We start from the raw sequence: 27,851 nt of genomic DNA, 5'->3' as shown, positions 1-27,851 counted from the left end.
TATTTTCTGGGTTTTGCTGTTTGGACTCACACTTATCTTAAAGTTAAAAAAAAATTTAACCATTACGTATGTATACATTTTGGTTCTAAAATTTAGTAGGCTTTTGGACATAAATTTGTGCATCGAATTGTCCTTTTTTCAATAAGTTGTGTTAAATGTATGCTCGCTAGACGCTTGTATGGATTATCCAAGAAATCTTTGTACTACGACAAATTTAAAGAAAATAAATGCGAATAGACAATTGGTGAAAGCGACATCGTTGAGACAAAATTCTTCACTTGGAAAATATTTTGATGTAATCTTAGGGGCCGTTTGGTGATTTGATGGAATAAACAAATATTTTGTGGTTGGAAACATATAATGCTTTTCTTATTTTATGACATTATAGTTATTGTAAACGTATAATTTCTAATTTAAATTTGCTCTTAATCTAAGTTCTCTTTTTATCGATGCACTTTGTGATGTTTTTGATGGGTCAAGTGATGAGAGGATGAATATTAGAGTTAGGGTTAACGGTTGGGTGAATGAGTTATATTAAGTAAAATATTAAATAGGAAGTAAACTTTTAATTATCATAAAAATATATTCTACCAGCCATGTAAGGGTCATGTAAGATAATAATAAAAGTGGTGACATTATACTTAACTATCTAAAAGCAAATATGTGCCCAAAGTTGGATGACAAGGGAAAATATACCAAAAAAGAATTTGACGAAGTGTAAATGTAACCCTTTTCTAATAAAATTAAGGGCAACTATGACCCTTTTCCGTAACATAAATACCATATCTGCCTTGTCACAGTGTATATTTACTAAGTAGGCGTTTGGCCATGCGATACCATATCACGATATGGTATCGTGAGATGGAATCAGCATTTAGACATGCGATTTTATGCTGATTCCATCTCATGAGATGTGATTCCATATTCTCCAAAAACCATGATATGAAATTATATGGGAATTCCATATCATGATTTGAGATACTACAAAAATTGATCTACGAGTTTATATTTTGTTAAAAGAACCCCACATTTATACCTGCTAACCATTTATTTCATATGTAAATAAAATTTATAATCACATCATTACTTTTTAAAATTTATTATTCTCACCGATATAAAATTTATTATTCTCCAACAAATGGCTCAAAGTAACAATGTTGGTTCGTCTTCTCGGTCACATGATCGAGAAATGCATGTTCAACTTGAGGAAATTATCCGTACTATGTGGGAGGATTATATTAAAGACTAGTACACTGCAATTTATGTCCAATTTTTTTATATTAGTAAATTAAAGTTAGATGAAATAATTACTTAAGTGGAGAACAAATAGCTTTGTAATAATTTATTATGCGATATTATAAATTTTTGTTTATTTGATAAGATTGAATAAACAATTGGGGTTATTTTAATAGTTTTACAACTTATGAGATTTTTATGTTTATGAGAAAATCTACAACACAAAAATTTCATATCGCATGTCCAAACAAAACTTCAATTTCATCTCATGATTTTATATCATGATTCCATATCTCATGGCCAAAAGGGCCCTAGGAAGGGAAAACTTTTTTTCCTTATTTCTTGATTCTTAAATATCTATCCATTAATATCAATTCATATAGTTTGATATACATGTATGAAGAATAATTTATACAGGTATACACATTTTGAAGGAAAAATCAACACATGTATATTGTATATCATTCTTAAATTCTATAAAAGAACTGATATATAATCAGCTATAAAATTTTTATAATATATACACTATGATATACAAGGATAACTTATGCAACATAAAAATCAGTCCATATGTATCGTGCTAAAATTTGTTAAATAAGTAACATATTGTAGCAACCAGTACATAAAAATATGAAGAGAGGGGATAACTTTGTCGCGGATCTTTCTTTGCTTTACTTCACTGATCGTCCATATAGAAATTCAAAAATCGGTGACTGTTGAAAAATCCCCCAAACATGGTATCGCTAAAGAAAGTAGAGAAAATAATAATGATAATCTATAAGAACAAGATTTTTCTAGTAGAAGGGAGAACGGTTAGTTATCTAATTTTTTTAAAAAAAGAAAAACTATATAATGCCAAATATTTAAAAGAAATTTTTTATTGAGGCTATCAAATGCCAAAACGTAAACGTAAACTATTTTGTGCCAAATTTCAAGTCACATTATATTACCACGCCAAAAAAATCAAGAATTTTGTCTTATTTCTCATTTGGTATAGTGGTTTTGGAATGCCATAAGATTTAAAATGTTAATTTGCTCGAGAAGATAATTTGACATAGAGACATATATATAATCATATCAATTTAAAGTTCGAATTCTTAGATGTTGTAAAAGTTAGTCTTTTGCATATATTTTAAGAAAAATAGGTTTTTCGGCATGTGTATTGTACATGTATGTGGAGTTAAGTAGTATAAAGTTATGTAAATTAATAATAATATTTTAAAAATATTTTTTGTAAGTAATTATACATCAAGAATAAAGTGCAGGTTTTTATGAATTGTTAACGTAGATGTTTCAACGATAACTTGTCAATTGAGATTAAAATGATTTAAGATTATCTTAATTTATGAAGAAAAATTATCAAAATTTAAATTTAGGTACATATTATATTCAAGTAGTATACAATTTTATAAATTAATATTACTATTTAAAAAAAAAATAATCAAAGAATTCTAAATTATAATATAATATTAAATTATATTTAACTTGTTTATGAAGAAAAAATATCAAAATTTAAATTTAGGTACATATTATATTCAAGTAGTATACAATTTTATAAATTAATATTAATATTTAATTATTATTTTTTTGATCAAGTGATTATAAATGAAACAAATGAAGTGCAAATTTTTGTGAATGGTTAATGTGGATGGTTGAATGATGACTTGTTTATCAATGTCAATATAATATTAAATTATATTTAACTTGTTTATGAAGAAAAAATATCAAAATTTAAATTTAGGTACATATTATATTCAAGTAGTATACAATTTTATAAATTAATATTAATATTTAATTATTATTTTTTTGATCAAGTGATTATAAATGAAACAAATGAAGTGCAAATTTTTGTGAATGGTTAATGTGGATGGTTGAATGATGACTTTCTCTTCTCTGATGTGCGCTATATTATTGTGTCCTATTCCTTAAGGAGTGATCCGGGATTAAGCCACGTGGCGATACCCGCCAAAAGAAAGGGGGCCTTGAGTACTCAAATGCGTACGAGGAAAGGACAATTATTCAGCGCACTTAAATCTAGTGGATGGGGTTCCATATTCATGAAAAGCCAGGTTTGAACCATGTTACGGAACCAAGACAACCTATCTTACTAATAATAAGAAAGGGTTAAGGGCCTCCAACGCCTATAAATAGAAGCTTCTTTCTCTATTTGGCAAAGCAAAGGGAGATATGGATCCAGCTACCACTGAAAAGACTTTCTCAAATTAATCAAAGAATTCTAAATTATAATATAATATTAAATTATATTTAACTTGAAAAGATGGATTATCAATAATATAATTATGCACATATTATTTTTTATATTATTTGATTTTGCTTTAGTTTTAAAATTTTATAATAATATTGTTTGCAATAAATTTTAAAGTAATTGAAAAATAAATTACAATTACAAATAAAATATGAAGAAATATAATTTCTTTGATAAAACAATGTGAATACAGAGTACAAATCTGTTTGTTCTCCTTATGAATATCCAAAGAGTTCACGGGATATTCGAGATCCTTATCTTATGAATAAACAAATGTTTATGGAATACTTTGAGATTTCTTTGAGAAAAACAATATTTAATGTCTTCATGATTTCTTTGTGAATACAAAAAAATTATGAAGTATTCGAGATTTCTTTGAGAAATAGAGTACAATATTTGATGTCTTCATTATCTCTTTGTGAATACTGAAGAGTTATGGGATATTCTCGATAACTTTTCAAAGAAATATATGACCTTTCATATATGCATAAATTAAAAATTAGGGTGAATTAGCCTCCAAAAATGTTAACTGAAATTATACACACTTATAGAGTCTCAAATGAGGTTGAACACATTCTGTAGAGTCCCACAATTTTTTTTTATCTCTACGGATATATCTTTAGCTAGCAAAAAAAAATTGTGCATACATAGTTTCATCAATTATTTGCCTAATTTTTTTCTTTCATGGAGTTTAGACATCTTATTGAGGAAAATGTAAATACACTTTTGAATTTGACTGGAATTTATGGTGACAAACTTAATCTTTGTGAGAGACCTATTACCCTCCAAAATATGAAAATTATTTGGATATAAAATTGTTATAATTTTTCAGAATTTGAAAAACTTCAAAAAAAAAAAATCTATCTTCACAATATTCACTCTGATTTATCCATAAGATTCAAAAATATAGTCTAACTAGTATTCATATCCAAATACAACTCTATTTAACAATTATTATAATACTATTTGTTTCTCAAATTTTTACGATAATTTTACGATTTCAAAGGTCAAAAAACTTTTTGATAAACTTGAAAAACTAAGTTTGAAGATGTACAATTAGTTCCAGCATTTCAGCTTTAACGCAGAGCAGAAATAGACACTGCGAAGACTTATTTCTATTACTGGAAATTTTCCGTGATCCGACACACATTACCTACCAATATTATATTTGTTTCAAAGTAGAAACATAATATTAATAATAATTTTAAAAAAGATCGATTACAAATTTAATAATTACGCTCAGGACAAAATATTTCTAAAACTATGATACAACTACTAGCATCTCAGTATAGATTTTTAATTTGATTTGATATTTTAATAAATGATTTGTGCTTCTCCGATCAAAATTTATGTAACACTTTTTAACTTTTTGAGATTTAAACTATATCAATTTATTTAAAGAAGAAACGAACAGTTCCAAAACTCAAGAATCTTTCTCGGTAAATAAACATTTGTATAATTTTCTTGGATATAATTTGGAAAAAGTTTTACGTAAATTAATTTCTAACTTCTACTAAAGTTCAACATATTCAAATTATACATAAATACATCAAAATCAATAAATGTAAGACACATTGCGAAACAGCTCGACAACTACTGATGCAGTAATGCTACAAAGAGGCGGAACAATCAAGATTGATTACTAATCCCATGTTGTAATTCCTGAACCCCATTTTCATATCCAAACATAATAATGTTTTATTAAATTACATATAAACAAATAAAAAATACTTACATATCGAACATTAGAAAGCTATCCTCCGAGTGCCCTTAACCCCAATCCGCCCCATCATTAGCTCTTTAATTCTCAAAATAATATGAAATGTGGAATTGTGGATCCTCAAATTCAACCATTACACGAACTTCTAAGTGGGGAAATCAGTCGGACAAAATGCACCGCTTGACAACTACAAATATCGCAACGCTATAAAGAGGCGGAATAATCGAGATTTATCACTAATCCCATTTTAAACTCCCCGAAACCCTATTTTCCTATCCAAACAATATAATGTTTTATTAAATTACATATAAATAAATATTTTTACTTGCGTATCAAACATAGAAATAAACAAATAAAAGTATCAAACACTTGTCACCAATTTAGGCATAAACAAAGAAAAATAATCTTAAACCCTCTTCTAGATAATGGTAAGGACATCACTGAAATAAAGATTATCAACAAAGGACAAATATAGTGAATTTTTCTACTTAACAGCATTATATTTATGCTTTCTGCAAATCAGAAACAGGCTCTCTCATATAAAATTATTTTTATTTTATTTTATTTCGGAAAATATATTTGGCAGGACACTATTTTGGCACGAATGACACAAGTCACAACCTTACTTTTTGGGGGTAAGATCGTAATTAAAGGAGATTGGCAAGGGTATTGGTGTAAATACATTTTTTTCTTGCATCCAAAATGTCCTCTAAAGTTAAACCACTAAAAGAAAAGTCTTAAACCACTAGATGGTTTCAAGAAATCACACTGCCCAATAATTTTTTCCTTTCCAATAAAAAACATTGTCCAAGAAAGCATTTATTCATATTCACTCTCTTTCTTCCAATTTTTTGATCTTTCATTGTTGTTTATTCTTCCATTCTTCTTCCTTTTTAATATTTTTTGTTTTTAAGGGAAAAACAAGGTATATTCATTAAATTTTAAAAATATTCTTTAAAGTAGTATTTATTAATTTATTGATTAATTAATACCTCTACAAAATAATAATATTTTACAATTTCAATAATTATATTCCAAGTTGAGAATAAGCACTACTAGTTTTCATGAAATTCAAAACATTTAATGAATTCATTATAATCTAGTTAAATTATTTTTTTTGATAATATTTCCTTAAGAGTATTAATTGTAGGGATAAAATGAGAGAGAGAGAGAGAGAGAGAGAGAGAGAGGGAGGGGCAACCAGCTAATACAACTAATATGAGATAGAGAAAGTATTGAATTGAGACGTAAAAGAAATTTGGGAGCAAATTCCTTTGATAATCATCCATGTTTGGAAATTTATCTTGTAATCACTTTTGTTTCTTTTAGGACCACAATATTACCGAGTTATTCCTATTTTTCTCAAAATATAAACCTCACTCCTAATGAAATGTCATGCCACATTATTATTATTTTTAACAATAGAATAAAAACATTTACCTCATTCTTGAATTCTATAAAAAGTAATAAAATTTAAAATTAACTAATATTTATTACTTATATGTAAATATTTTAAAAACTAATTATAAAAAGTTATTATCTTATTTAGTTGAGTACATTAATTTAATATTGTTAGTACAATTTTTTTTGTTTACGATATATATATATATATATATAGAGAGAGAGAGAGAGAAAATAGTATGGCACCTCTCTAAGGCCACCATTCATATTTGGAAAAAACTTAGCCACACCGGGTGTTTACACCAAACTAATGCAATTTCCATTATTACGTGATTTAATGAAGTAAAACACATATTAATTAATTAAGATTAAGTAAATGAACTGTAAATTTAAACAGATGACGTGCATGTATTGGATTGGCTACATATTTATCTTTTTTTCTCCTTTTATTTTTATTTTTATTTTCCCCTATTTTCTTAATTAGAGTAGAATAATTGAATGTAATTAAGAAAGGAGAGTGCATGAATGAAATTTGGAGTGACTTCTCAATTTTTCATTAATAAATATACTAATTAATATAATAACTTATACACAATAAATTAGTAAGATTGTTAATAAAATTCCAATTTCATTAATCTTTTTATTCAAATTTTGACATTTTTCTTAATTTTTTCTTTTTGTATAATTTATTAGAAAATCTAAAACTATTTCTTGATATTCACTTGAACAACAAAGGTTGATATCCATTTTCATGAAATAATTTCCACGTAACTATGGACATTAAGCACTATTTTCTCTCTTCTTTATTTGTTTATATTCCTCCTTTATTTGCTTTATTAAAAGTCTTACATTCACAACTTATTTATTCCATTTTTACTCTTAATAATATTCATAACTCATACTTTTCATATCATAACTCCAAAATATTTAATTTAAAATTTAAAACATCTTATGATATTCCATCATTTTATCTATAAAAATATGGTCATTCTATTATTTCATATATATATATATATATATATATATATATTTCATGTGATACTATATTTATGTTTTAATCTTGAAGAATAAAATTCTTCAATGAAGACCGGCTTGTGAAATGAATACTGATAACTATAACGGTTCAAAGAATTATGAATTGATTTATTGAATTCATATTTTTTTTTATAATGGAAGTTGTAAAAATGATGCTTGTATTGTATTACTTTATTCTTTATTTATTTATTGTATGTTGTCTTGATATTTTTTTAGCTTGATTTTTAAATTATTCATGTAATTGTTGTTATTAAGGGCATGTATAAGGTAGTTAAGTTTATGCTCAAGTTATTTGACTTTTTTTTTCTCAAGAATTTCTTTGTCTTTTTTCTAATTATAAAATGACAAATATAACTTCTAATATTTTAAGTTTTTTGAATTTAATATATTTATAAATAATAACTACTCATAATCCTTTAATTTTAGTCTTAGTAATTTCATAACTTACGAGTATAGTTTAAATTACTTTTCCTTTTTTGATATAATTATTTTTTTATTTGGCATGATGGGAATATAAATATTATAAGTACCATACATATAACAATACCATATTAACAATTGTTTATATTTTTTTGTGTTTTATATTATTATATTAAATAATTTATTTTGAATTGATTTATTGAATTCATATGTTTTTGATAATGAAAATTGTAAAGTAAAGGAGAAAGTAAATAAAAAAAAAGAAAAGTCGAAGATGATTTTATTATTTTGGAGGCAAATTAGATAATTTTGGAGCCAAGAGGTTATTATTGTCATTTGCACGCTGTCATTCGTACCAAAATTCAGTCGTGCCATTTAATTTTACCGATTTTGTTTTAATCAATAATAATTGAATCAATATTTCACTAGGACGGGAATAACAAATTTTCTGAAACAAAAAAGTAGTTCAGAAAAATAGTTAAGTAAAAAAAGAAACAAAAATAGCCACGTCCCGCAGCCTTTTGTACGTACGTACGATATACTGCGCAAAAAAATATTATAGGTAGTTGCTGTGCACGATAGTGGGGACTCTGTCAGATTATTTTGCTTAGTACCCAAGAAATTGGATGTTTGGCCATTTATCATATAATTTGTGTAACTTAACTTATTCACGTGAAGTTAAAAATTAAATTTCGTTAAGGGGGTTTAAGATTTAATATATGTATATGAAAAATATTTTTTAATCGATATATTTTTTATAAGTATAATTTTTTAATAAAGTGTGTTCGATTGACAATTCTGGACTATATGTGGTACGCCTCACTGCATATTTACTGTGTTGCATTTTTATATTTGAAGCAAGTATTTTTTAAATGATTTTGTCATTTAAATAATTTTATATTGTCACTAACTAAACTAAGTTAAACTCTTAAAATAAAAAGAGATATTCTAAGTTCATAACCTTTCTTTTTGTTGGTGATAATCCAATATAACTTAATATATTGTAATTGATTTATCTGTCTTATTTTTTCAGGTACCTGAAGATTGTTAGTTCAAATTCTGTCTTTGCTTGAGGAATGCAAAGCAGAATAGAGGAATTGGTTAATTCATCAAACTCATCACCTGAAGCCCTCCGTTTCACTCGAAACAAGAGTTCCGTGCTAAGCATAAAGATTGAATCAATAGGATCATATTATAATTCTCGAAATGCCATAACTCTCTTTCTGAATGTCTCGACTTTCTTTCTCAAACCACCGGACAGGAATGCTCAAATAGCAACAATTCATGGTAGAGCAAAAATAGCTTTTGATTTGATTTCGCCTGAAACGAATCCCTCTCTTTGATAAGAAATATCTGATTAAACAACCTTTGAGCTTTTTCTGCACGTTAAGATATTGGATAAGGGGTTTTCGAAAAATTAGTAATTTTTATCAATTACACAAGAAATTGATGTTTAAGAGTCTGTAATATAAAGGAACTATTGATTCAGTGATAAAGAAGGAACTCCATTTTTGTCAATTATCGCTACTTTATTTTACTAGAAACTTATGAACTTAACTTTAGAATTCGCTTTTTCGATAAATTTTAGGTTTAACAAACATAAAAATCATATTTGTATGTTATAGCTATAGTTTGTATAATTGCGCTCCATAGCAAATTTTATGTTTGCTATGACTATTAATCTGTATATCTCGGTATACATATACATAAAAAATCTGTATTTGTATATTTCGGTATACAAACTAAAACATAGTAATTGTATATAAACAAAATTACTACATATATACAACACATATGTATACCGAACATGTCTATTTGAATATTTCGGTATACAAATGAGTCTATTTGTATATTTCGGTATACAAATGAGTCTAATTGTATATTTCGGTATACAAATGAGTCTTGCAATTAATTTTTATACAACACATGTGTATATCGAATGGGTCTATTTGTATATTTCGGTATACAAATGGGTCCTGCAATTAATTTTTATACAACAAATATGTATACCGAATGAGTCTATTTGTATATTTCGGTATACAAATGGGATGGCAAAAAACATGAAATATTTGCTGCGAATTACAAATAAAAGAAACTATGACTATAACATTTAATTTGAATTAATAGTTTGCTATTTCATATAATTTTCCCTTTATTATAGCACAATAAAATCTTATTTATGTCTTTCGGGATGACTAAGTTGGTTTGGAGGGTGGTTATTCACACGGATGATCCGAGATTGATCCCCCTCAATGCCTTCTGAGTCGAGCTTGTCGCATAGGACTTGCCTAGTGCGATTCACATTCCTTGTGAGGTTTGCAGGTTATTACACAGTAGGGATTTATCCACAAAGTGCTCACCTAAAAAGCAGAGACTATGGCAGATATTGTATCGATTGTGGGTTATCCCGAAATTAAAAAAAATAATCTTATCTATATATGATAAAACTCAAGAAAATATTTGGATGACAGATTTCAGGCCTTTATTTTTTGTTTGTTTGATGGACAGGCTCTGAAGTATTAACTGTCCCAGTAAATCATGCTGTGTCCTTTTTGTTCTTTTGTCCCCTTCATTAATGAACACTCAAAATTTCCATTTTAAGTGCTCCCTTTTTTCGTTTGAAATTAATTGGAACAGATATTATTTTGATACATATAGTATAGAAAAATACATGTAAAGGTGTTAAAGAAAATAATTTGAATGAAGAAATCAAATAAAATAAATTTAATCAATTAATTGTGTTTTGGATTGGTAGTTCTATGCATAATTAGCATTGGTGCCTCAATCATGATTACTACTTAATAAAAAAAAGAAATATGAAAAAAGAATATGGTTAAAGAACAATCTCTTTTTAAATAGATATGACGCGGTGTGAATTTGAATAAATTAAGATAAAATTAAATAATTTTTTCTCATTTCACCCCACAATTAACACTCTTAAGAAAATACTATAAAATAATAATTTAATCGAAAAAATAATGGTTTCATTAAATATATTGAATTCCATAAGAATTAGTTGTACTATCCTCAACTGGAAATATAATTACAGTAAAATTCCTCTAAATTAATATTATATTATTGAAATTATAAAATATTATTATTTTGTAGAGGTATTAATTAATCAATAAATTATAAATATTAATTTAAATATTTTTGAAATTCAATGTAGGCTAGTTCTAATTACATCGTCCGGGGATGAAGTCTCAAGGAATTCAAATGAGCTCTCTTGTGAAAACAATATTCATAAATTTGACGTCATGATTAATAATTTCGATTAAACTATCACAATAAAATGGATGTCAATAGTCTATTAGATTATATGGATGAAAATGATACATATTTAGATGTTCAGAGCTTAGAAAAATTGTAGATATCATTGAAAAAAACAATGCCATGATGACATTGAAGACGATACAATACATTTGAACCAGTCACACACAAGGAAACACTTATCACTACTAGAGATCTTCATAATTTTTTATGCAATTCTAGAAGACAATATCGAATTTTTTAGATGCAATAAGAAAAGTTAGAGATAATTTCAACTAAATCTAAATTTTAATAAAAAATTAAAAGAAACATTAGAATTATATTTCACTAAATTATCTTAAATATTTTTATAATTTATAATTATTAATTTATATTATTAATAAAATCATATATTTATATAGAGGTCTTTTAAAAATATATTATTTTATTGAAATCAATCACTAACTTAAACCGAAAATCGAAGAAAAATATTATTTAAAAAAATTTATAAATTTATTGAGTATTAATTTAGAAAAGTTCTACAGATTATAATAACTTCAACGAATACATTATTGCCCTCAAGTTGCATTTCAGCTTAAGTTATATAGATTTGTCCATATATAATAAATCAATAGTCGTTTTCGAAGAAACTTAAAGTTGGTTAGTGCCAAATAATTATAATATTCTTTTTTCAATAAATATATAATTTCTCTCCAGTTGCAATCTTCACTTTTTAATATTTTCTTTTATAATATTGACATATTGTCTTTCTTCAAATAATAAATCAATTTGATAATATGTGTATATAATTATACTAAATATCAGTGGTCCGCTCTATCAATTTTTGTGGCATTTTTTTAGTATAATTTTAATTTTGACTTTTTCTTTGCAAATTATGTATGTGGAATTTGATTTCATGAGAGTAATTTCCTTCCTCTTTTTTATTATTGTTAATATTTGGTATCTTCTACTATATTAGAATGAAATGCTGGAATATTTTGTAAGATTAATTTATTTCATCTTCTTCATCTTCTATATAAGGTAGTAATTTTGTCATTTTAATATAAATAATAGAATAAACTCTTACAATTAGTTAATATTTTAAATTAAATTTGAGATAAATTTAATTTTAAAATTATTATCTTTATCCCACCAACTAAATGATCACCTAAATCATTATTTATTTTAAGCTACATTTTTTATGTTAAAAATTAAAAATATAAAGGCATAAGCACGACAAGTTAGTGTAGTACTTCACCCAAGTTATGAAATTCAAATGTACACAGATAATGACTACATTTTCAAGAAAATGCAAAAAAGAGGGTATAAAATCGTTGGGTAAGTAGACCTCACGTCTTGGAGGAACATAAGAGCGACTTAATTGTATTAGATATAATTACATAAAAAATAGATTATAATCTACACATATCAAATAAGAAATTTTAATAATCGAATTGATTACCTATTTAGATTTTTCATCTGGTAGGTAAATATCTAATTTTACATCTTGTAATTTTCTCCCCCATTTTTCTTTCTTATATTTCTTATATGTTAAAAAAATATTAAAAAAATAGATGTATCTAAAAGGTATGCGTGTAAAATAAAAAATAATTAGACAAATAAATTGCATGACTAAAAAAATTAATCTAAAAAATTAATCAAAAGAAAAATTTAAAAAAAAGTGAAACGGAAAAAATACAAAAAAGAAGGGTGAGGAGAAAAGGAGAGGAGAAAGAAATAAATGAAGTTGAGGAAGGTACGATCCACATATTATTTTATTTAAAAAGTAATTCTTCACACACCAACTCTTTGGCAGCTATTTGGATTTGACAAGTTATTTCTTGAGCAGGGTTATTTTTGGGATTGTAATTCTTGAACAGTGTTTTGGAGTAGTAGTTTAGGACTTTTCTTTAGTGGTTTAACTTTAAAGAACGTTTTTGGGTGCAAAATAATTAATTTACCGCAACACCCTTATCAACCCTCTTTAATTACAAAAATAACCCTAAAAATAAGATCTGGCCAATTTGGGCCAAAATCACTGATGCCAAATATATTTACTGATATAGATATTAAAAAAAAAATGTCCGATATTTTAAAATTACTCTCAACTCCACACCATTTCACAAAACCAATAATAAGTATAATTTTTTTTGACAAGAAACGCGATTAATAAAATTTTATCCGTTTGTTGTTTATGAAATTTCTATTTCGCTTAAAATAAAAACAAACATTAAATCGATAAATTATCATGTTGAGTAATTTTAAGAGAGGGGTAAGTATAATTTTGCATTTCGTTTTTTAAGTGTTAACACTATGATATCTTGTTTTCGTGCTTTTCAAGAGGAATACATAAAAAATGTATTACATTTTGAACATTTAAACAATTAAGTGTAAATTTATTATCAAGTAGACAAATAAAAGCACACAAATGTATATTAAATAAGGTGATTTTTGTTAACAATTAACTAAAATCTTGTTATGATTAGATTTTACAGGAGAATAGGTTCTATACTTCTATTAACGGATTTTTAGTTATTAGATCCAGAATCAAAGGTATTAACAACTAAGTTTTGGAAAATTATTTATTTATTTAGAGAATTAAAATGTTTCACCACATTAGAAAAATAATAATAAATATTTTTGAATAGTAGTAAAATTTTATTATTCCTAAAAGCAGAAAAAGCAAAATAAAATAAAATAATTCAAATACACTTTTAAAATCATGATCGACGTAAATTGTTGTCCTAATATTAGCAAAAAATACTTTTCAAATTAGTTAGTCAAACATACTATTTTGTAGAAGCACTTTTTTCGAAAAGTACTACAAAATATATTTTCTAAAATAAGAAAATATTAAATGCTTGGTCAAATATGTTATGAGATATAAATTTTCAAGATCAAATAAATTTACTGACCACAATAATCTCCTACATATTTTAAATTATTAAGACATAATTAAGGGCAATTTTTGTTCTTTCACTTGATGGGAGAAAAAATAGCAAGTCGGTTAAAAGAGTTGATTAAGCTTAGGCTTTAGAGTAGCTACTAAACATAGTATAATAACTGAAAAATCAAAGCTTGGTTAAGAAATACTAAAACTAGTTAAATCTAAATTATATTATCCGTAATTTCTCAGCAATCACCATCAATTAAAAAAAATCATTTCTTTTATTTTTTTCCATAATTTTTGAGAAAAAAAAGTTAGAATAAGAGATGACACTAAAGGTGTGTTTGGTGCAAAGGACATTATTTTTCAACCATTCTGCCCGATCATTAGTTCACTAATTCTCAAGATAATATGAAATTTGGATCCTCGAATCCAACCATTACACAACTTCTATATTGAAAAAATCTGTCGAACAAGATATACCGCTCGACAACTACTGATGTCGTAACGCTACAAAGAGGTGGAACAATCAAGATTGATCATCAATCCAATTTTGTAATCCCAAAACCCTCATTTTTCTATCCAAACATCATAATGTTTTATTAAATTACATATAAATTAAAAAATTTACTTACATATCAAACATTAGAAGTACCCTTCGAGTGCCCTTAACCCCCAAATCCACCCCATTATTAGCTCTTTAATTCTCAAAATAATATGAAATGTGGAATTGTTGATCCTTAAATCCAACCATTACACAAACTTCTATGTGGGGAAATCAGTCGGACAAGATGCACCGCTTGACAACTATTGATGTCGTAACGCTACAAAGGGGAGAAATAATCAAGATTGATCACTAATCCCATAACCCCCATTTTCCTATCCAAACATCATAATGTTTTATTAAATTACATATAAAAAAAATAAAATTACTTACATATCGAACATTAGAAAGCTACTCTCCACACTAAAGGTGTGTTTGGTGCAAAGGACATTATTTTTCAACCATTCTGCCCGATCATTAGTTCACTAATTCTCAAGATAATATGAAATTTGGATCCTCGAATCCAACCATTACACAACTTCTATATTGAAAAAATCTGTCGAACAAGATATACCGCTCGACAACTACTGATGTCGTAACGCTACAAAGAGGTGGAACAATCAAGATTGATCATCAATCCAATTTTGTAATCCCAAAACCCTCATTTTTCTATCCAAACATCATAATGTTTTATTAAATTACATATAAATTAAAAAATTTACTTACATATCAAACATTAGAAGTACCCTTCGAGTGCCCTTAACCCCCAAATCCACCCCATTATTAGCTCTTTAATTCTCAAAATAATATGAAATGTGGAATTGTGGATCTTCAAATCCAACCATTACACGAACTTCTATGTGGGGAAATCAGTCGGACAAAATACACCGCTCGACAACTACAGGTGTCGCAACACTACAAAGAGGCGGAGTAATCGAGACTCATCACTAATCCCATTTTGTAATCCCCGAAACCCCATTTTCCTATCCAAACAACATAATGCTTTATTAAATTACATATAAATAAATATTTTTATTTGCGTATCAAACACTAGAACGCTACCCTCCGAGCTCTCTTAACCCCAATCTGCCCCATCATTAGCTCTTTAATAATATGAAATTTGGAATTGTGGATCCTCAAATCCAATCATTACACAACTTCTAGCTGGGGAAATCAATCGTACAAGATACACCGCTCGATAACTACAGATGTCGTAGCGCTATAAAGAGGCGAAACAATCAAAATTGATCACTAATCCCATTTTATAATCCCCAAACCCCCATTTTCCTATCCAAACATCATAACGTTTTATTAAATTACATATAAAATAAAATAAAATTACTTGCATATCAAATTGAGTATCAAATACTAGAAGACGTATGTTTTAGCAAAATATTTTTGACACCAAACACACCCTACCAAAAAAACAACCTGCTTTGTCAGATTCAGAGCCACCCTTTTCTCTCTCTCTCTCTTTCTCTTTCCTTTTTCTACTGGCTGTGTGATTACTGAGTACATACAATACAAATACTGCGAAACTTTGCTCTTCATTTTAATGGCGTGAGCACAACCATAACCAGCACTGTCCTCTTCTTCTTCCCACTCATTACCAAATACCCATCTGTTATCTTCTTCAAAAACCCAAAACCCCAAATAACAGAGCAAAGATCTTCTTTAATTCCCAATGACCAACTTAATCTTTTGTACCTAAAATTCTCCAACATATCACAGATATGAATGTATTGTTTTGGGTGTCTTAATTACTGGGTTTCTTGATTTATCTATGTTCTACGTCTTACAATAGTCGTACGTGTAATTTATGTTATAATATAGCTTGTAAAAGAGTGTTGGATTGTGATGTATAGAGGTAAAGAGAAGGGCATTGAGGGAAAAATGAAGGGTCATGAAGAAATGTTGTGGATGTTGAAGGAAGACGTTTCGTATTTGAATCATCAGTATCATGATCAAGGTGATGCGACCACGATGATGGGGTTTTCGTCTTCGGGTTCGAGTTCGTTGTCTGGTGGATTTGGTTTATATGGTGATGAATCTTGGAATGTATTTGATCAGAATATTCATCAAGGAGGAGTACTCGATAATACTCATCATCCACTACACTTGGGAGGTTCTGGTTGGTCTTCTAACATGTTTAATGACCAAAATTTTGACAAAGTTGTTGATATAGGCCTGTCTCAGAGATTTTATGGGATGAATATTGATGATAAGGTTGATCATTTCTTCAATGGAACAGGAAATTCTCATCATGGTTTTTGTGATTTTCAAGGGTCAGCAAGAGGAGGAGCATTAGGCCATAGGAGAGAGAATTTGTGTGATTCAATGGGGTCTATTCATCTTAATCCTCTGTCTAGAGACCTCTGTAAGTATCAGAAAGAGAAAATTAACTATGATTACTTGTGTAACATGAATAGGCCTTGTAGTAACGAGGGTCTTCGATACTCGGAGCACAGTGGATTTGATGATGTTGGTGTTGATAGGAGTTTCTTTAGCTCGTTACATGGCTCTCAGTTGATGGGATTAAGTTCTGAATGTGATTGTTCCATTGCAAAGCAAATGCCTACTAGCATAATGAATCACCCTTTATCCCCATTGCCAAATTCAAGAAGCCAGGATAGTTACAGTTGTGAAGAAAGCTTCATTATGCAAGGGGAATGCTTAAAATATGCTTCTGAGCAGAGAGGTTTAAAGGGTCAGAAGAAAAAAACAAGGAGTGAGATTAAAATGGAAAGGTTGCAAGAGAAGAAACCGGCGAGAAATGGCTTATTGCATTCTGGAGAATCTTGTGAAGTTGGTTTAGGGGAGATTGAATTCCAAGTAAGAGGAGCTAGTAGAAATGATTTTGCCTTAAAGAATGGAAATATACAGAACCATGTGTATTTGGCAGCAAAAGATCAGCTGGGGTGTAGGTATTTACAGAGGATATTTGATGAAGGGACCTCTGAAGATGTTCAGATAATATTCAATGGCATCATTCATCATATCTTCGAGTTAATGAAGGATCCATTTGGGAACTATCTCGTGCAGAAACTATTGTCTGTCTGTAATGATGAGCAGAGAATGCAGTTTGTGCTCATGGTGACTAAAGATCCAGGAGAGCTTGTGAAAGCATCTAGGACAACACATGGGTAAAAACAAGCAAAATTCTGCTCAATCTTTTTTCATATTATTGATTCTTGAACTGTCATTTGTTTTAACTAAGCTGCAATCATTTCGTTGTTTCAGGACCCGTGTCGTGCAAAAGTTAATTGAGACAATTAAGACCAGGCTGGAAATTTCCTTAGTTATAAGGGCTCTTCAACCTGGTATTCTTATTCTCATGATGGATGTCAATGGAAATCATGTGGTTCAGCGTTGCTTGCATTGTTTAAGCAAGGATCACAACAAGGTGTGCCATCATTTTCTTATTGAACATAAATGGAGTTGTTAGGTGGAGATTCTGATAAACATAAATATATTCATATGCCTAAGTTACTTGTTTGGGAGTACTCTCTCTGGCTTAATATTAGACCACCTTTTTGTTTGCACAATTTGAAGGAAAGATAATGTCATGAAACATAGTAGATTAGCTAACAAATGTTTCTTAAAAGCAGTATTATTTAATTTACATTCTGACTTGATGGTTCTAGAGAGTCATTCATCTGTTTTTCACACTTAAACATGGAGTGGAAATACACATATTGACCAATGCTACAACCAAACACCAAAATATTGCATGTCAGCATCAGATGTTTGTTCAGAAAATCACTGAGTCCTTGAGGATAAATGGAGCTGCAGAGTCATCGAGATGGAACTAAACAAAATTTGTCATCCTAACAACATAAGAACGTCAGGCTAGAGCTTGAAAATGAGAAGCAGAGGGAAAATACTCTTGATACATTTCTAATGTACTAGATATTCTGTTGCAATTGGTTCAGCTTCCATTATTCTTAGTATCTAATCTGATTAAGTTTTCCTATCATGCACAGCTAGTATTTGGCCTTAAGGTTTTCATTTGACGTGATGAATATATACACTTCTTTGATGGGGTTAAATAGGTATACATTACATGTACATGTTGGCAGTGTGTGTGAATAAACACTAAATTCACAAAGAAATGGGATTACTTCTAGTCATAAAGAAAGGCGAAAGGAGTGGCAATCGTTTATCTGCATGTTATGTGCTTTCTTCTTCAGGTATTTTGTTTCACAGGTTGATAGTTTCGACACCCTGAAGATGTTCCGTTAAAATATGTATTCTTCAGGTATTTTGCTTAACAGGTTGATAGTTTCAACACCCTGAAGATTTTCGGTTAAAATATGTACCTCTTTACTTTCAACATCAACTTAATTTCTTATCACATGGGATGTACCATATCTGAAAGCAGAAAATGTGGGTTTTTTTTTGTTGTTGGACAATATTCATTGGAACAGAATATCTACATGGATGGGAAGTATCTTGGGGAGATCACCCTAGTTGTGCACATAAACCAATTGGCATTTTTTATTTCTGTATAATATCTGCTCAAGATGATTTGCTTTTAAAGTATTTCATTATTTATTCTGAAATTTGTCTGTCCAATGAATCACTATGCAGCTTATTTTTGATGTCGCGACTAAGCATTGTGTTGATATCGCAACACATCGTTATGGATGCTGCGTGCTGAATAAATGCATCACTTATTCAACTGGGAAGCAACGTGAGAAGTTGCTTGTTGAGATTTGTTCTAATGGGCTTAAGCTTGCTCAAGATCCTTTTGGGTAAACTTCAGAACTTCTACTTTGGTCCTTTACTTTATTGATCTTTTAGCTCAGAGACTTATTAAGATAAGCTAGAGGCAAAAGGGACTCTTGCTAAAGAAGCTAATTCTGCTTTAGTATCACATGACAGCATGTAGTGTTTTTCTACTGTTCTAATGTGTCGTACTAATTGTTCGAATTTTGGAAAATTTTAACATGCCTGCATACTTCCAAGTTATCTGCACCCTTGTAAGTGTTATGTTCTTCCAGAAACATGTCAAATAATCCATGTTACCACATTTAAGGCACTAGCCTCTTGATATAGATTAGCAGTGATCAAATGCCAGCAGACTCATGGAAGTGTGTGAGACTGTTTATAGAATATGGCTCAGCAGTTGGCCTCTTATGGTTTTGTATATCCTATCAAGTTTTTAGGAATGTATTCTATTGACAAATTTAACTGTCATCCATTGCAAAGATGATTCCAACAAATTTAACTGTCATCCATTGTATATGCTATCAAGTTTTGTGGACTTCTTTTTAATGGAAAATCTGAACAACATTAAAATTCATTTGATCATCTTGTATACATTCCTTCCTATATTGCCAGGTAAGCCAATTTCTGCACTTTCATTACCAGAATTTGCTTAAGGAATGTTAGATTGCTTCACTTTCCTGGTAGTGGAGCTTTTCTTTCTCTTTTTGGTCATGATAGGGAGTTCAATGGTGACATTTTCTGCCTCTGATTTAATCCCCAAGTGCACCACAAACAAGCAACTCTTCCATCTTTTTTACTTTGTCTTCTTGAACTATGCCTGCATTTCATAAATACTTCCTTTTTAACATTGCTAATTATATAAAGAAAATTATATATTCTGTCATTTTTATCTTTTCCTTGCTGCAACATGAGGTGTTGCCTGCATAGTCATTCTGTTCCCTTACTAAAACTTATTGGAATTTTCTCAACTCATGATACAGGAATTATGTTATCCAATTCATAATAGAGTTAAAGATACCCTCTGTTGCTGCCATGTTGCTCTCTCAGTTTGAAAGGCATTATGCATACCTCTCAAGGCAAAAGTTTAGCAGTCATGTTATTGAAAAGCTCCTAAAGTGTTTTGAAGAAGGCAGATCGAAAATCATCAATGAGTTAGTCTCAGAACCTCATTTTGATCAATTGCTGCAAGATCCCTTTGCTAACTATGTGATTCAGTCTGCACTTGGCGTTACTAAGGTTAGCATTTGAACTTGTTATGTTTCTGTACACTTACATGTTTTAAACTTCTTGTTTCCATATACTTAGGTGCTTCAAGCTCTTAGTTAAGACCAAGTCTCATTAATTTTAATGTTCAAAGTAGTTACATAGGGGCAAATTTGTTAAACAAAACCAGGTGACTGTTTCAGTAATTGCATTCTTATTCCTTGTACCTTTTACGTTGAATCAGGGACCGGTTCGAACTTTGTTGCTTCATGCTGTGCGGCCTCACATGCTTCTCCTGCGCACCAGTCCATACTGCAAGAAGATCTTCTCTCGTCGACTACTGAAGAAGTAATGCTCCAAGTGAGAGTAAAATGTTGTTGTTCTCTTACTATTACCTTATCTATTTAGGTAACTGGATGTGGAATGTATCTTATCTATGATCCTATTAAGGTGATCAGTAACATATTAGACTGTTGTATGTCATGCAACAATTTTGGTTGATGCTTCTTTGTATGATGCTTTTTTTGCTCAAACTTTTGGATGTGTAAGATTGTAAGGGATGATGACAGTCTTTCGACTCATCTTTAATTATTAAGCTCCTGTTTTATGTTGCTGGTTACGATTTTCATGTTTATCTGGTGTTTTTAACATCAAGGGGTTAGCTTTCTCTTGCAATATGCATATATTGAAGTAAGGCGAGTTTAAATGAAGTGACATTGATAGATCTCAACTTGCTTGAAACTGAGGCGTAGTTGAAGATATTGTAATGGATACAAGATGAGAAGTAATTGATGCAAATTATTAGAAAATATTTTCAGACAGCACAAAGATGCATATTCAAAGTTTCTCACACGAAGAAAAGGACTAAAAGCTCATGTGAAACAGACCACACTCAATCATCAAACAGATGCCAACTCTGAAATATATGGGAGATGGCATATTTATTCTGGTCATTATAAAACAGAAGTGACCCAATCCTCCTCATTCCTCCTCTTGTCCAAGTAAAGCCACCAGCATATTCTCATAATCTCCTCCTGTATCTTTGGCAATGGCGCGACCCAGAGGAATGCTATCCCTCTTCTGGTACTCGTTAGCAATAGTCTTCAGATCGACCTCAGCCCTTGTAGCAATAACTCGGCTCAGATGATCTTCCTCTGTTCCTCTCCTGTTAATTGCATCACGAAGAACCTCCACGAAATAGTGCTCAGGGTAGACAAGACCTTTTATGGTGGCCCTCAATAGTGCAACAAACTCATCCTCATCTTCCAATTGCTGCACATTAACAAAAGAACTCAACAATTCAATATAGCAGGAATTAAAAGCCAGTCCTACAGTAGAAAATCGTATGACTGAAAGAAATGGAGCAACGGATGCATCTGTACCTTTAGGATATCCTCACCATATTCATCTTTGTAATGATTCAAAGTAGCATTGAGTTGCGCTTTGCTCCTTGTGGCTAAAATTCTAATGACCTCATCGTCACTGTAAGCCTTATCGGAGATTTTCTCATGCAGCACTTTAGATTCTGCTTTAGCAAGGCGCAAGTCCACCTCGTCTCCTCCATATCGGTAGGAGCTCACAAGAGGTACCAAAAGCTGAAAGAAGTTGGAAACTTAAATGATCAATGCACAAAGTTAATTCACTGTCACTATTCATCCAAACAAGCATGGAGTTCAATGAACATTAGATATAGCCTACATTGCAATGTGGCACAGAGACATTCTTGCCTTGACAATATGTTACAATAACAAGAACTATAGAATTAAAAAGTTGTACTTTGTCGATTATCTGTCCTTCTCGACCTCCAAAAAACAGAGCAAATGCTTCATAGACACCATTCAAACCTCATGTAATTTGACAACAACTTCATGAATTATTGATAAAGACTTGGATACAGAGCTACAAATGAGACTACTTGCAACTAGAGTGCTTTGAATGATATACCTTGCGGTGATCCCCAGTAGTGTGATAAGCAACGTCCTCTTCGAGAGATTTCTTGTTACGAGCATGATAAGCTTCCCTTGCCAAAACCAGTTCTTTAGGAGATCTAGTACAAGCTATCTCCACAAGAACAAAGTTGCTTTTTGTCCATCTCTTAGTAGCTTCCTTAGCCAAATAGGCATCACGTTCTGACGGATCCAGTGTCCATATTAGCACCAATTTCTGAGAAAAGCATTCAAGAAAAACAAAACACAAGTGTTGGTTAGCATTTCTAATCAAAGTCCACATACAATCAAAATGTCAAAACGGTGAATCCAGGATCTCGAGTCAGTAGGTTCAAAACACGTGTGATTTTATTACACATGTAGACATTTTCATATTTTGACATACTAATACATATTTTTCATAGATCTGCCTCTGATCACAATCGAAGTTGAATCCATAATCTAGAGTCACTGGGTTCAGAATAAGTATGATTTTATTATATATATATATATATATATGATTCATGTCATAGATCTGCCTTTGATCACACAGAGTAACTCAGAAACTCAATGATCAACTAAGAATTCAAACATTTTTTTTTTCTGTAATTATGAAAATAACCTCAAAATCATGGGTAAGTTCTCTGTCCAACTCTTTAAGTAGATCTTCCCCAAAAGTCTCAGCATAAGTCTGTCGAATCAATTTGCGTTGAGCAGCATTTCTATGAGCCAAAATTGATATAATCAACTTCTCGTTCGTTCCCCATCCTACAACAATCAATTCCAAAATGATCATTCCAGAAGTTTAACTTCAGTCAATTTTGAAGTTTACATCACCGATCAATCTAAAAAATTAAGATCTCTATAATCGCAAAAGATAGTAAACAGAATCTAGAATATGCTAGAAAAATCAAAGTAGTGAATCTGTATATTCTTATGATAAGTTGCTGAGAGATCCAATGGTATATAAGTTGACTTCAATACCTTTGAAGGCAGATCGGAGTTGTTCACAGTCTTCAGCGACGGAAGGAACTTCTGCCGGAACTGTAAGACTTGCCATTTTTTTTCTTCTGTGTGTGGTTAGGAGGATATGATTGTGAAGACTCGAAAATGCAGAGTGATGAGTATGGAGTCAATTTTTTCCACTTCCCTTCTTTTCTTTTTAAAGACACAAAGATCACCTTTGATCTACAATAGGGCCCTCTTTTTTAAAAAAAAAAAAAAAATTCGGCGTGGAGTGGTGGCAATCAAACAAATTAAGCTTATACGTATCAATGAAAGCATAGCCACAAGTTTGATAGAGTTTGTAAGAATAATATTTAGTATGATATATTAATAATGTTTGTAATTAGTTATGTTTATATTCATATTACTCCACCCATCTCATTAATGTGGTATAACTTGACACTGTGTTTAAAGATTTTGAAATTTATAATTTAAAATAATTATTAGATATTTATGTGATGATAAATTATTTCAGTAAAAGTAAATTAAATTATTTCTGTTATATGTACAAAATATTGTATACTGAATAATAGTGGAAAACCCGGTGAGTATACAAAATTTGTAAGATCTCACATTTGAACCAAAAATCAGACCTAATTAATTAATTAAATTAAAGTAATATGATTGTAGAATTTCAATCATTTTCGTAGTAGCCGGCCACATCACATGCCACTACGTGCCACATGTACGTGTTAATTTAATTTAATGAATAAGCATATTGTATTTATAAATATAGTACTATATCTTTTCTCTGGATCTTAAATAAAAGATCCACATATTCTCACACGTGGCCCCTACTCACCATATCCCTTTCACCAAATGCCTACAAAGTTGTTTAGTTCCCATTTATTTCACCTTCTTTCTTTTTTTGGTTAAAGTATTGCTCACGCGGTTCAATAATAAGTGTTCATTATTGACTTGATATAAAAATTAAATAGCCTGATAAAAATAATTTTACCAAATCACCTTTATTAAATATTAGTCATTTGAATATTAAAAAAATGAATAGAATTCAATAGTAAAATTAAAATAGACATAACATGACAAATTATTCATTAATTTTATAAACTGATTAAAAAAACTGCGTCACATATGTTTTTCGTTTCATAATTTCATGTGCTTGTTGCATATTATAAGATTCTAATTTTTAGCATCTTATAGATAGTTATTTTTGCTATGCTCTTCACTTGACTTATTTGCACACAACGGTACAAGAATAGTTACTCTCCCATTTAAAAGATAATGACTTACTTTTCCTTTTAATCGATTTAAAAAGGTAGGATTTTAATTATTTTTTTGATAATATTTTAATTTTAGCTTTTCACATAATATATTTTAGGTCAAAAAATTAAAAGATATTTTAATACATTGCACATAACTTTATTTTAGAACCACAAGATTGATAAATCTTTTTAAATCTTTTTAACTTCATATCAAATCAAACTATATCATTCTTTTTTAAATTGAAAGATTATACAACTAGCTTGATATTTAGGGGGAAAGAAGGCAATTAAACACCATTAATATGTATATATATATTATCTTCTGATTAAATATCTTGCAAGCTCTTCCTTATAAATTTGGTTTGTGAAATAATATATACATATATATATATATATATATATATTCTTAGACGTAAAATTAAAAACAAATTTATAAAAGGTTAAAAAACCATTCATATCCCTAATATATTTTTGTAGTTCCAATATTACCCTCCATTACAAAAGCCCTACACTACAAAAACTTGTTTTCTCTTCTTTTTCTTCTTTCTCCTCCGGCGTTTCTTCACTTCTCCCTGCATATCTTTTCTGCGTTTGTTCTCTGCGATTCTCGGTAAGTTTTTCTCTCTCTGCATTTTTTTCCATGCGATTTTAGTTACGTTTTTCAGCTTCTCTGCGTTTTTCCTCTGTTTTTTGTACTTGATTTTGTTTCTGCTATAAATCTCCCAAAAAAACGAGTGTATTTCAATGTTAGTGATGATTGAATCGTTCAGTATGTTGTTGTTATTGAGTGAATTGTTAAGCTGAAGAGAAAAAACGAGTAAAACTATAAAGAAAAAGTTTTACTCGCGAATTGAATCATGCAACAAATTAGGAGTCGTTTAGTAGCTGGTTTGGAGATGAGTTATGCAAGTATTAAATCCTGCTTAAGTAGTACTACCACGTTTTGTAGCTGGTTAGCTGGTAAGTTTATTCAGGTATAAAATTAGTAGGATGTTTGATATGCATAATTAATACATGTATATGTATAAGTTATGAGTGAATCTATGTATTATTTTGTGCATGTATGATGGAATAACTAAATCCTGCATAACTAATAATACATAAATTCCCAACATAATTCTAACCAGCTAACAAATGATCCCTAAGGATATATGGATTACTATTCACACATACAACTCAAACTTGATTGCATATGTAGATGTAATTAGGACAATGCTAAGCATCCCAAAGGAGAAAAGTGAAAATAAAATATCAATGGAAAACTTTCTCCTCTTGCCTTAGAAAGCACATGCTACAGTATAATATTTGGTACAATGAGATGTAAGAAGCTTTGGAGAACCTTTGACTTTGGGAGTATGGAGTTTTTCTTTGTGTAAATTTAGGAATTAAAAGCCATGAGTTCAATAAACATCATTTCCTTGCATAACAATTTATATTTTGTTGATAGTAACTTATAATTATTTTGTATTTGAATAAATTTAGACTTAAAATTTTTGTAGTAATCAATTCTCTTATAGTGTTAACAACTTTTTTTTAGTTTCTATCTGAATTCGTGATTGCTTATTTATAAAATCAGCTCCAACACTTGAATTGTGCTTTTCAACAATTGATGCTTAAAAGTTACTTGAATACAGCTAATCCAAACGGGTTGATTATTGCTTGTTGATTTGAAGTTACTGTCATAATAGAACCCTCTGTGGAGAAGTCTTGGATCCGCGGCTAAATGGATGAATCCAAAGGAGAAACGAAGTCTTTCAAAGAATTAGGAGTTTGTGATCAATTGATTGAGGCTTGTGATAATTTGGGTTGGAAAAACCCTTCTAAGATACAAGCTGAAGCTATGCCTCATGCCTTTGAAGGTTTTTCAATATTCCCTTCTTTATGTTTATTCATCTTTTTGTTGCTGCATGTTCTAGAGGATTTAGCTTTCTGATAATAATTCAAATAGGTTTAAATTTTTAAGCTGATTATCCTAGTGGGTTTTATGTCTGATTTTGGGTTGTGGGGTTGCAAAACTTCCACTATTCTATTTAGTTTTGCCCTTGGTTGCAAAATAAAATAAGACTAGCTTTACGAATAATAGAAAAGCAACATTTCATTGTCGAACAAATTTGTTGAGAGAGGTAATTAAGTGCTGGGTTTAGTGGTGAATTTTTCAGTCTTCCAGGGGTTTGGGGGTGTTCTGATTTAATTTCCTACGTCTAGGGGAAAATAATTAGTTAATGGATATAATGGTGGTGTAGGTAGGGTGAACTTAAATCCAGATAAAAACAGCTTTATGTTATTGCCTAAAGAGGTGGTATTTGAAGTGATTCAATTTAAGGGAATTGAAGATTTTGGAACGATATATTCTTTTACGAAGAAAAATTGGAATAGCAAGGGGAAGGGTCACGTGAATTTTCCTGTAAAATACTTTTATGAATGCTAGCCTTTCAGAAACCATGTCTTTAAAATGCAAATTTACAACCAAGTTATGGAATATAATGTTGCATTTGAGGAAAATTTAATGGACCGTGCAAAACTCCGTCAATCAAGTTATGTGGGTTGTACTAATAACTAGCAACAGGAGAGTGATTGAGTTGTGATTCCACGTAGCCTGAATCCTGTAGTGATTTTTTTTCTTTTATTTTTTTTGGGGGGTGGGGGAATCCTTTTGCTGTGTAGAGTACATTATTCATAGAGATCCTCTTTGTTTTAATTAACCTTTTGTATATCAACCTCTATTTGGTGAAATCTTATTTTTGTTATAAACAATTTGATTGGTTTTTGTTCCAGGCAAAGACCTAATTGGTCTGGCACAAACGGGGTCTGGAAAGACTGGAGCTTTTGCAATTCCTATACTGCAATCATTATTAGATTCTCCGCATGCCTTTTTTGCCTGCGTTCTCTCTCCAACAAGGTCTCTTATTCTTCTGATTACTTGTTTTATTTTGTAGAAGCTCTTTAATGATTGAAATCCCAACTTTTTTCTTTGCATATTCCAGAGAGCTCGCCATTCAAATTGCT

The 27,851-nt window shown here is 29.9% G+C and overlaps 3 protein-coding genes across 3 annotated transcripts in view; 2 read left to right on the top strand and 1 right to left on the bottom strand.

Annotated features, from left to right (window-relative positions):
- The first annotated feature begins 16,178 nt into the window (after window positions 1-16,178).
- Window positions 16,179-21,287, top strand: LOC102598744 (pumilio homolog 9-like). Its single transcript, XM_006353925.2, has 5 exons — window positions 16,179-17,901; window positions 17,999-18,161; window positions 19,349-19,512; window positions 20,470-20,725; window positions 20,937-21,287. Exons 1-5 carry the CDS (start codon window positions 16,616-16,618, stop codon window positions 21,042-21,044), a joined length of 1,977 nt encoding a protein of 658 aa, XP_006353987.1. The 5' UTR covers window positions 16,179-16,615; the 3' UTR covers window positions 21,045-21,287.
- A 206-nt stretch (window positions 21,288-21,493) lies between these two features.
- On the bottom strand, window positions 21,494-23,739 carry LOC102598404 (annexin D1-like; the record flags this gene model as incomplete). The annotated part of the gene is given in 8 exon segments (NM_001287853.1): window positions 21,494-21,964; window positions 22,075-22,287; window positions 22,637-22,855; window positions 23,240-23,253; window positions 23,256-23,267; window positions 23,269-23,385; window positions 23,602-23,676; window positions 23,679-23,739. Coding segments are annotated over 7 exon segments (941 nt in total), but the record flags the coding sequence as incomplete, so codon positions are not given.
- A 1,614-nt stretch (window positions 23,740-25,353) lies between these two features.
- Window positions 25,354-27,851, top strand: part of LOC102596789 (DEAD-box ATP-dependent RNA helicase 10-like) — a 3,628-nt gene continuing 1,130 nt past the window's right edge. The window contains exons 1-4 of the mRNA XM_006354009.2: window positions 25,354-25,455; window positions 26,519-26,704; window positions 27,621-27,744; window positions 27,830-27,848. Of these exons, the coding sequence (XP_006354071.1) occupies window positions 26,569-26,704; window positions 27,621-27,744; window positions 27,830-27,848 (279 nt within the window). The 5' untranslated portion in view covers window positions 25,354-25,455; window positions 26,519-26,568. The remainder of the gene's footprint in view (window positions 25,456-26,518; window positions 26,705-27,620; window positions 27,745-27,829; window positions 27,849-27,851) is intronic.

The sequence above is a fragment of the Solanum tuberosum genome, unplaced genomic scaffold (genome assembly GCF_000226075.1).
Source record: "Solanum tuberosum cultivar DM 1-3 516 R44 unplaced genomic scaffold, SolTub_3.0 scf00164, whole genome shotgun sequence".
NCBI lineage: Eukaryota > Viridiplantae > Streptophyta > Magnoliopsida > Solanales > Solanaceae > Solanum > Solanum tuberosum.
The sequence above is the reverse complement of the archived record's forward strand: the minus strand, read 5'-3'. Positions and strand labels throughout refer to the sequence as shown.